This window comes from Clarias gariepinus, chromosome 14 (assembly GCF_024256425.1).
Source record: "Clarias gariepinus isolate MV-2021 ecotype Netherlands chromosome 14, CGAR_prim_01v2, whole genome shotgun sequence".
Lineage (NCBI taxonomy): Eukaryota > Metazoa > Chordata > Actinopteri > Siluriformes > Clariidae > Clarias > Clarias gariepinus.
The window spans coordinates 22282984-22294626 of NC_071113.1; the positions used below are offsets into that span (position 1 = coordinate 22282984).

General features: G+C 40.0%; 1 protein-coding gene and 1 non-coding gene across 2 annotated transcripts; one reads left to right on the plus strand and one right to left on the minus strand.

The window, feature by feature from the left end:
• Nucleotides 1-568: 568 nt before the first annotated feature.
• Nucleotides 569-11055, minus strand: hcar1-4 (hydroxycarboxylic acid receptor 1-4). Its single transcript, XM_053512199.1, has 3 exons — nt 11042-11055; nt 10519-10600; nt 569-2446 (listed from the first exon to the last, which is right to left on the minus strand). Exon 3 carries the CDS (start codon nt 2395-2397, stop codon nt 1423-1425), a length of 975 nt encoding a protein of 324 aa, XP_053368174.1. The 5' UTR covers nt 2398-2446; nt 10519-10600; nt 11042-11055; the 3' UTR covers nt 569-1422.
• trnai-uau (transfer RNA isoleucine (anticodon UAU)) lies at nt 10956-11049 on the plus strand. Its single transcript has 2 exons — nt 10956-10993; nt 11014-11049. It is a non-coding gene; the product is annotated as a tRNA-Ile (tRNA).
• Nucleotides 11056-11643: the final 588 nt, after the last annotated feature.

Genomic DNA, 11643 nt, shown 5'->3' on the forward strand with positions numbered 1-11643 from the left:
GATATTGGCAGTTTGTTCACAGATGGCTATTTTTCCCCCTCCATACTATATGTTCATAGAAACTTTCAGATTTGACACAAGTTAAATAAATAATGCAGAATGGGAGTCACCATAATGCAAATTCAGGCTGTTTATACTGCATGTGACAGTCATAATGATCAGCAACTTACTTTTTTATGCTTCATATATTGTGTTGTGTTTACTTGTATGTCATGTGTTAAGTGAAACATGCAGAATAATAAAAAAAAAGATTGTATATAATTGCGATGATATTTCTTTCTTTCATGTGTTTGTAGTTAGTTTTTAAAGTCTTTCAGCTTTTCGAATATGAATGTGTCAAAAACTATGGCTTACAATTGTTAAATTTTTTTTTAAGAATGCTTACAGTCACACTGGCTATTTGGGTTTAAACTAAATTTAATAAAAAAAAGAATAAGTGATTCTATAAATACTGTACGCTGGCAGATTGAATGCATAACGTCCATTATTCTGTTAAGCTTGGATACAGTAAAAAGACGAAAATGTGAATCCTTATCATTTAGAGTACAAACTGGTAAATAAGGCAGCATTCATGATGATATACTTTGGTTTACTTATATAGATATAATACATTTACAGGTATATTGATCCTGGAAGAAATTAGTGGTACAGTAGCAGAAACAGAGAACAGTGCTTAAAAAAAACATATATTCAACTTTAAATCAATTTTCAAGAAAAAAAATATATATACAAAAGTAAAAATGTACAAGGCACACAAATAATTTTAGATGAGTTTCTCATGATGTCTTGAAAGAGTTTTTACCAAATAAAATGAATAAATAATGACATAAATCATACAACACAGTACAGCATATATTACACCATATATAGTAACTGTCCGCTTTTTATGCATTGGTAGTGCCAGCTGTTATTTAACCAACATGCAAAGTGAATAACTTTTGCTTTGCAAATCAAAAGTATGCAAGGGTGTATCTCACTTGTTGAATTCAAATACCAGTAATAAAAAGGATAAAATTATATTTGTTTGATCCTGGACTGAGTGTTAAAACCAAGCGGTGTCCACTGCCTAAAGTAGTGCTGTGTCTCCATAAAACAGCATGGCTTTCTTTCAATGGAAAAGCTATGCCATAACAATGACTTTGCCACTAATTATCTGTAGCTAGCATACTTTTACAAATACAGCTAAATTTATGTATATTTTGTATTCTAGCTCAGAAGCTCATAGATTTGAACTTGTACAGCAGGCTGTGCTGTAATTTATGCTCTTAACTTTCTGAAAGCGCTCCCTTATTAGGCTAGAGTGGAAAAGCATGACTGAAGACAGCCATACCCAGTAAAATTAGAAAAAGTACTGTCCTGGTGATAGTAATTAGAAAGTCTTTTAGCTGTGGTTAGGAATGTTCCTTCTCAAAAATTACTTTTTTAAAATCGTCGAGGAGACCTGAGCTCCTTGACACTTACTCGAAACTTGGTGATCCCTGTAGAGTTAGCTGTTTCTTTTACAGTGTTTCTAAAGTATTCACTTGTTAAAACATACAGAATTGTGTGCAGAGCACAGTTTAAAAAGACAAGGCATAAAGAAACACTAAACACCTGACCCAAAACACTGTATGAGGAGCATGACGAGACATCTCCAAGGAAGAAAGCCACAAAACCTGTGATGTAGTTGGGCAGAAAGCAAAATGTAAACATGATCACAATAGCCAGAAGTAAGCACAAGGTCCGTTTCACTCTCCGATGCTCTCTCAGCTTCCTGTTGCCCTGTATATGGTAACAGATACGAAGAGATGAAATGACTACTAACAGGAAAGCTATGACAAACTCTATCATAAGGAGTGAATTATGAACCCTCATTCCTGCACCAGTGTTTGTCCATATGTCGATATGTTGGCAAAGTAAGGCAGATACGTTTTCTGATGATCTCTGTAGTCGAGTCACAAGCAGAGGAAGACGAAGAGTTACCACAGCTCCCCAGATTCCACAGACCACCATTACTATGGTCTGAATTCTCATGTGGCAAACAGGATGGTGTGGGTGAACTATTCTGTAGAAGCGATCCACTACCAAAACAGTCAAAAAAGCAATGCTTCCTGACTGGTTTATTGACAGCATGAAGAAGCTGATGCGGCAAAAGGGATCCCCAAAAATCCAGCTCCCACGGAGCACACTGTCAATATGAAAGAGAAGGGCGAGGAGCAGCAGGACATCAGCCAGCGCTAAGTTGAGGAGGTAAATATTGGCCGGCTTCCAGGGAGCCTTAAAGCCAAGGAGCAATAATGCTAGGATATTTCCTGGCATGCCCAAAATGAAGTCCATGATCAACAAGGGGGGTAACGCAGAAGCAACAGGGCTCTGAGTTTCCATGCAAGTCCTGTTGTTGGTCATGTTGTACAGCATAGAGACGTCCTGCCTATGAAGCAACAAAGCTCTGGATTTGGTTCCTCGCCTGTTTTATAATTTAAAGAAAGATAAACAGATTAGAAATAACATTTGTGCATAGTCTGTAAATTACAATTATCTGAAATTATTAATTATATAATTTAAATTCTTTTATATTTTGTTGACATTATGTAGACTTATAATTTAGCCAGTGTAAAACTTAGTCTGCTATGGCAAGTGACTAACCATTATGGTATATCTGAGTGATATAATGATATCATTTAAATGAAGTACATAATGTACTAATGTACTCTGCTTTGGGATCAATAAAGTATCTATCTAGAAAAATACTGCAAAGGGTCCCTCCTACCTGACCTGCAAGACACCCGAACAGTCAAATGCCACATCTGATTGCTCCTTCAACACTATAAAAAAATCTTTTTTTTTTACTATAAATTATAGATAACAATAGTATTATTCATTCAATCAATGGCTTCAGGCACATACAAATGAACTTCTCCATTTTCAAATGTAAAATACAGTACTATTTATACTATGCCTTTTTGTTTTCCAGAGCCCCAACTGTTCTCGCGTAGACGGTGAAACTCTGTTTATTTTTGTGTTATCAGTTTTCATTTGTTCCCTTCTTAATTAATAATCCTACGCCATCTCCAAACAGGAAAGGCCCTTCCGTGCCTGTCATAAGCCTTCTCACTACCTCCTATTTCACTGACCCCCTCTAAAGCCCTGTTATAATCTTTAAAACATCTTGTTGTACGGCTCTCCATACCTCACCAACGTAAGAGAATGATCGCACCACCAGAAGAGCCCGCGGGCTTCAAGTGGGTGCAGGAAATAGTCGAGGGTCAAGCGAGAGTGCTTGATAAGCATGAGGAAGCCCTAACCGCTTTAAATTCGAAGATGCGTGGGATTAATAAGCGCCTCAAGCTAATTTTTGGGCAGCTCGAGGCGGGCGCCACTTCCAGGTTTACATCTGGCCGCTTATGGTCGAGTCGACTCGCGCCCCCCCCCCCCGATCACTGGCTCAACTACCCCATCTGGTGGCCGAAACTCGACTACCATCCCCACAGCCGTATGCGGGCAAGTCAGAGAGGTGCAATGCCTTTATCCTGCAGTGCTCACTAATTTTCGAACTGCAACCTTCCCCATTTCCATCTGAACGGTCGAAGGTTGCATTTATGTTGTCTCTGCTCACAGGCAGAGCACTAGAGTGGACTACTGCAGTGTGGCAGCACCTTTTCTTTGAACACGCCACCCTTTGTTGCCTTCGTTGAGGCACTTAGGGCCACTTTTCACGATCTGCATATGGCGAGTAGTGTAGCATCGCCCCTCCTTTCCATTCGTCAAGAGGGGCGATCGGTAGCTGACTACACAGTCGAGTTTCGTACCCGGGCCGACAGGTCGGGGTAAAATGATGCAGCCCTTATGGCTGCATATATTCAAGGGCTCTCCGAGCGGCTGAAGGATGAGCTAGCCATACGTGATCCTCCACAGGATCTGACAGAATTTTATAGGCTAGCCATTCGGGTGGATATCCGCCTTCGTAAGCGTCAGGCTGGACATTTCGGCGGCTCCAGGTGGGAAACATCTCCACATCACAAAAGCCACTTCAAGTGCCTAGCTGGTCACTCCCCTGGCTATAGGTGCGATGCCTCACCTCCGCTCATGGAGACAGAGCTTGAGGTTTTGTATCCCATCCCTGATTTTGAGCCTAAAGAAAAGCTGGAAGAGATGGGAGAGCCCATGCAGATAGGCATTGCTACGCTTGTCCCTCAGTATAGTAGCCCACGGGGCTCACAGAGGGCAAGCGACACGTGTGGCGCAGCAAGCCACAGACGGGGTCACCCCAGTGGGGGGGGTAGGGCTGGGGGTTGGGGTCAGGTAGGACCCAAAAGTCAAAACCCCGTCATACAGGGCTCTTCCTACAGCTATGCATTCAGGGACCGGGATCCGGAGAGCCGAACGGAGGCGCTAAGCGACTCAGGGGCCATGGGAAATTTTATTGACGGGATGCTAGCCATGGCACTGGGCATTGCATTTTGCCCGCTCCCTTCCGACATCCCGTTGGTCTCCCTGGGCGGCCAGCCAATTAGATCAGGGTGTGTGACGCAGAGGACAGCCCCAGTGATACTACGGCTCGGACATCATTCCGAGCGAATCTCGTTTCTGGTAACCCGGGTGCCAGAGCAGAGAGCAGTGCTGGGGGTCCCCTGGCTACGTCATTACAACCCTTGCATTGACTGGCCAACCCGTTCCATCTTGAACTGGGGATGTCAATGCGCCCTAAGCTGCCTTAAGGGTGCCCAACCCCCAGTTCCAGTGCCTCCTACCCCTGTACCCCTTACTACTGCCCCTCAGGGCTACTGGGATGTAAAACCGTCCTGGGCCGTCATAGGCCTGTACCAAACCAGTTTACACCATGCACCTTATTTCCCCCATAAACCCACCCATGGTGACTGAGCGGCGGAGCACAAGGTTCGGGACCAAGAATCTGGGCAATCGAGTGCTCAGCAAACACTGGACCCCGAACCCATCAAAGAGTTGCGCAGGGTCCATATTGCCTCTCGGACATCAAGGGCTGTCCGTAGAGGGGTGGGGGGGGAGTACTGTAACGATGCGGGTCTCATGAGGGACAAAGCCGCGCAAAAATGCTTTGCATTGTTTGGAACTAGCAGATCCGCAGGCTGCTACCACACAGAGTTCTAAACAGGCAAAGTCGCGGGCATTTATAGACGCGTGGTTTCCAGGCAACACCGCAATCAGCCTGGATATGCTGCACCTGGTGGCGTGTCTATATAAGGGTCCTGATATCTCCGCACTTTGTTTGATCATTTAGGTAGCACCGGTAAGGTATCAGGGCCAAAGACAAAGTCAAAGAAAAAAAAAGACAACAAATGGCAAGCGCGCAGAAAGTAAAGAGACAGAGGCAAAGCCCCAGCCTCTGCCTCACTAAGACGCCGGCGAGAGAGAGAGAGAGAGCATCACCCAGCCGTGTAGCGTGCACTCTTAGGTTAAGTATAAAGTTCACATAAAAAACACAAACCCTCTCTCTATATAAATCCTTGGTAACGGTGTAGGCCCCGTGAGGATATAGTTTTTTGTTTTCGTTTCCAGAGCCCCGTCCGTTCTCGTGTAGACAGCGGTGTTTATTTTTGTGTTATCACTTTTCATTTGTTCCCTTCTAAGTTTCTTAATTAATAATCCCATGCCATCTCCAAATGGGAAGGTCTTCCCATGCCTATCATAAGCACTCTCACTACCTTCTATTTCATTTACCTTCTCTAAAGCCCTGCGTCAGGGCTCTTATAATCTTTAAAACATCTCGTTGTGCGGCTCTCCATATTGCTTACAGTTGTTCAACATGCACTCAAGACTTCTGAGGTGATTGAAGCGGTAAGAACATTGCTGTTTCTCTACAGGCACTCACTCACTATTCCCACGCTGGCATCCTGTGTGGTAGAAGTGAATTATTTAAAAAATAATAAGTATCTCTGCGAATGACAGAGATATGTGCTGCTCAGTAAAAGAAATAACTTTTTGTTTAATTTAATTTTAGGTAAATTGTTAAATGCTAAAATATTAGTGTTTGCTGCAATTGTTTTTTAAGTGAGAAAAATAATACTATAAGCTTGCCAAGCTACATTTAATTATTGATGTTCAATTCAATTGTGAAGCTGTTGAAAAAAGCTAAAGTATAAAACGTTTGAGTAATGACAACTTTTTAAATAATTTTTCAAATAAAAAAATGTAACAAAATAAAAAAAATTAGTACTGAATCTGGATATTTATAAAAACGGGATACTTACCGAATCGCAATATTAATCACATTGCCACACATGCCTACTTAATTCACATATTAAATCCATTATTGAATCAATAATCAATGTCAACCCATTGAGTTGTGAGATAAACCATGACTGTCAGACTAGATAATCATTTTTCTTGTTTTTAAAGTAATTATCCCCGTTAGGATTGCCTTTATCCTCCTATATTGCCTGAACGGATCCGCACAGATGTTGCTGCTGATGAGTTTTATGTCGTGCGCGCGACACGGTCTCCGAAAAAATAAAAAATAAACCCGCGTGAAACGCAGCAGAAGCAGCCTCTACTTTCGTTTTATCATGTATTAAATCATAGATAAGTTGGCTGGCAAACAAGCAGGACACAGACAGACCAAGAGATGACAGACAGACCAAAACACCGCAAAGTACACGAGATAAGCAAAACAGACGTAGAAAGATGCACTGCGAGCGAACACATCACATTAACCTTCGCTGATATTAAACTTGGAGAGCAGAGAACACACACTGCCCTGACTACAGTTCCCACAAATCACTATTAAGGCGATTCGTGTTTCAAGGAGGGTAACTCCGCTTTATCCTTCCATCCTTGTTAACATTTACACCCGCTTTTTGACGTCGGGAAAGGCGGAGCTTTGCGAAATTTGCGGGAATTTACGCGTTGTTCTGTCAATTCGTGCTGCCTTGTCAAAAAATGCAACCGTAGCTAGCAGTCTGTCGATGCGCGCTACCCTATTGAAAATGCTCAATGCTGAACAGGTAAATGTACTATAGCAGTACATGGAGCATCTTCTAATACTTTATTAGGTATAACATTCTTCTTGTATCTAGAAATTAAGGGTAGCATATTCTGATAGTCAGATATCCCTATCAAATAATGATGCCTGCACATAACCAACAAAATGAATGAATTAATTCCCATGCTAGATGGTGTTTGCCTGCACTGAACCATTAGAACTGCTAGGTAGCGTGGATGGTAACATGCAGAACTCCTATATTATATTATTTATATTATATTCATATGGATGAAATATACAGTATTTTGACATTGCGGATAGAAATTGCAAAGGGATTTCTGATATCTCAAACAGTTCCAGCCATGGCGATGCCTTAAACTTATGGTAAAAGGTGACCAATAACTTCCTTATTTATATAAAAGCTGGGGTTGCCGCTGCCTACTGTTACTGTCAGCAAGAAGACCTGAGACATGCTATGTTGTGCGCCTGGGAGGTGATAGCGCAGTTGCTCGGGCCCGATCACCGTTCTTTTGCAACTATAACTCATAACTTATAACTCACTCATTCATTGTCTATACTGTATACATACAGTATAGACATTGTACATTGTCTATACTGTATACATTTGTCCTGTATTTAGGATTGCGGGTGCCTGGTGCCTATCCCAGTAGACTTAGGACACAAGGCGGGGTACACCCTGGACAGGGTGCCAATCCATTGCGACACACACACACACACACACACACACACACACACACACACACACACACAATTGTGAATGCCAATTTGGGATTGCCAATTAACCTAGTATGCATGTCTTTGGACTGTGGAAGGAAACCCACTAAGCACAGGGATTACATGCAAACTCCATGCACACGAAGAGACGGGAATCGAGTCTGGCCAGGAATCGAACGCGGACCCTGAAGGTGCAAAGTGACAGTGCTAACTACTACACCACTGCCACTATATAAAAAATATTGGTAGCATATTCTGGTAGACAAATATTGCCATCAAATAATGCTCTTTGTACATAACCCAAGCTTGAACCGTTAAAAGTGCTTGGTAGCAAACATTGGCAAAAGCCTTTTTTTTTTTTTTTTTTTTTTACAAAAAACTTTTGTGGTTGTGTGTTTTTTTCTGATTTGTATTATGTGAAATCAGGTAAACTAGGCCATCAGCTAAAATGGACCAGATAAATTGAAATTTCTCTCGAAAGTTTAACAGCCAATCACTAAATCCATTCAATTTGTTTCCACAACAGCACTTGATGTCTTTCAATTGATTTAATTGGTCTGAGAGGTGGGTAGAACTATTCCTTGAGTAGATACTGGTGAGAAAAATCTAAAGGTGAGTGCCTAGACATATGCAGTATAATCTCTATAATAAGATTCATATATTTTTAATCAACAATTCTGAACCAAAAAAGTTGTTATTAACTGTTCATTAATTAACTGTTCATTAATTAACTGTTATTAAATGTTATTAATATGGCATTGAATTCAGGTGTCAGAGGAACATGGTTATAATTACATATTACAATTATGGTTACAGTAACATAAGTAATATAAGTAATATGAGTAATATGCACACTTAAAGTATTGTCAATATATAATGAAAGAGGAAATATTATTTAAGGAAAACTGACCTTTCTTTAAGGTTTTATTTTTATGTCCATTGGCATTTTTATGATTCTTTTAACATTTAGCAGAAAAATTGCCCAATTTACCTGGCTTCACACTTCTATTGCATGCATTTGCGCTTACTGGGAAATCCAAATTTTCATGTAATATGACATGTGAGGGATTGCGTTTTCTGTATGTTCATGAAAATTTACCTTAACAGCATTTGGCAGACACCCGTATCAGGAGTGACTTAAATTTTATCATTTTAAATACCTGAGAAGTTGAGGGTTAAGGACCTTGCTCAAGAGCCCAACAGTAACAATTTGGTGGTGTTGGTGTTTGAACTTGGGACCTTCAACCATTAAGCTACCCCTGTTTTATAAGAGCTTGGCTATGATGTGGTTTTAGGCACCAGGGCACATCCTGAGTTTTCTTTTCTATCCTTAAGATAAAAAAATGCATGGTTGGTTTCCTATCACAACTTGAGTAGCCAGCTTGTATAGTGTTCATTAAAGTGCTTTTTAAACATTCTCGATTATGTTGAAGGTTAAGAAAAATAAGGTATTTATTAATCAAATTACTTGGATGGCACTAACTATTGGGTAATATTACATATTTGATACTTCTAATTAAATAGGAATAGCCTTTTTTCTCTTTTTGGGCACCGTGGCACCGACATGTAACAACAACAGCATTACAATGTTACTGCTGAAGTTAAAACAAAATAAACTAAATAAGTATAAATGAACTACATTTAAAGAGAGAGAATTCATATTATATAAAGGTTTAAAATCTACATGTCTATAAAGAAGGACATGTATTTGCCACCTCTGGCAACGTTTGAAAGGAAAATATTTTTTATAGGATATTTTCATGCACAATTCAGTTATCCTTTCCAAGCTGAAGTTGAACCTGACACAAGAGAAGTGTGAGAGCTTGCTTCATTTGTGTAGTAAGTGCCTGGCTCTTCTGTAAAGTGGAAGTATCGGACTTGCGTATTGGCTTATCTTTAACAATAATCAAAGTACGTTACTGGGCTAAGTTTAATTAGGGCCACAATGTTTCCTCTACTTCCTGTTTATTCACTGTAATGGCTGTGGAGCTATTTGACAATCGATACCTGTCTATATTTTTAACAATGAATGTCAGTAGCAGCTTTTATGGACAACGCTTCTTCAATCCATTTGAAATTATTCTGATTAGAGATTCCATCTGGGAACATGGAAGCTGATCTGACACCTATCTTCCGTTTTACGATTGGTTACAAGAATTCGGTCTCATCTATGATTGGTTAGATGCTCTACTATGTATGAAATGGCAAGCCAATAAATGTCCTTTCCTCCAGATGGGCGAGCGTTGTGTGCTCACAGAGTTTACTGATAAGCTATGAAAGCAAAGGTTCCTTCCAAGAAAGCAGTCACATCATCTAATATTATCATCACATGAGTAAACGTGCGGAAAAAACAAACAATCAGATCAAGTTCTTACATGACTAAAATGTAGCTATTTAACAGATTATCAAAGATTAACACCGAAATATAACAGAAACTAAATGTATCAATGATCATGCAGAATCTGGAAAGGAGTACAAATCAACTGATTATCAGCTTAGGATCTATGTGCAGAAGTTAAAACACACAGGGTAGTGATAAAGACTGTCATGATTAATAGTAGTTAAATGGCTGATAAAGGTGTGGCTCTTTCTCTGAAACTGAATTTAATAAATTTTGGTGAATAAGGACGATTTAGGGAAGGTGTTATGACAATTTTTGTAATCAATTAATCTTTTAAGTGTTACAATCTAATCTGAAACCTTTCTCACGAGAGGCTTTAGCTCGCACAGTCCTGAACTTTACTGTAAATGAAGAAAACGTTTTTGAAGTACAAAGATACATTGTTATACTTGGATAAATAGGTCATTGGTGTGTCTTTAAATACAGAAATCATAGTAAGACTTACCCACAAGCTGTTCAGCAGCAGGATTACTGATCTCTTGTATAAATTCAGACCTCACTAGCATTCTTTAACCGGATGTTTCCTCCTAATGCTCAAAATGTCAAAGAGTTAGAGGGAAATTACGAAACTCCCTGTGTTAACATGGCGCTCTCTTTACAAGGAGTTTAGTACAGGAGTGACACTAATACCGAGAGTAAACTGTGTACTCGTGTTAGGACGAGTAATAGGGAAGCTTAAAATTATCCCACAATCAAAGCAACTGTTTATTGAAATTTAATCAGTAAGCAACAAAATAATCTCAACCAGTTACAGTACACGATAAACTACATTTAGTAAATTATTAAGTCGCATATTCTAACGGCTGAAACCACGCGATTGCTAAAGACATAACATAGGCGTCGGTACGTTCTTAAGCGGTTTTGATGAGCCGCTGTATTCGAGCTCCAGTGGCGCAATCGGTTAGCGCGCGGTACTTATATGACAGTACGAAGCTGAGCAATGCCGAGGTTGTGAGTTCGAGCCTCACCTGGAGCAGTGTTTTGCACGCATTTGATCCTGAACGGAAATCGTCTGGAATGATCTTCCTGATTCTCTCAGAGTAGAACAACAGTCCCTGAGCATCGTGTAGCATCGGGTATGTTTGTTTAATATGTGTTGGAAATATATATGTTTTGTTTTAACAATTAGCGAGTATGGTTAAATAATTTAAACACTTGACCTGCTGCAGTGCATGTATTGTAATTGTTAGAGTGTTTATTCAAGCAGTCGGGGTCCACACCAGAAGCTATAAAACACGCACGGTGCGGATTTAAACCCAGATTTTGTAGATGGTTTTTGGTTAACATTTGTGTTGTTAAGAATGTAGCCGCTTGGGGGCAGCATTGCATTTACATTCGACTGACGGAATCCAGTCTCAAGGCAACGAATATATGGAGTTTATGAATTGATTATAAATAGTGATAATTCCAGCCAGCACATTTATTTCAGTATTTTTTTGTTTTGTATAACGCTTCTTTGTAAGCGCAAAGCAGCTTTACAGAAAATTAGGTAAATGAGTATGAAATTTGTGAGAAAATAAATAAATGTATAAATCAAAATAATCAGATTGTCTCTGTTTTTATTAAGTAT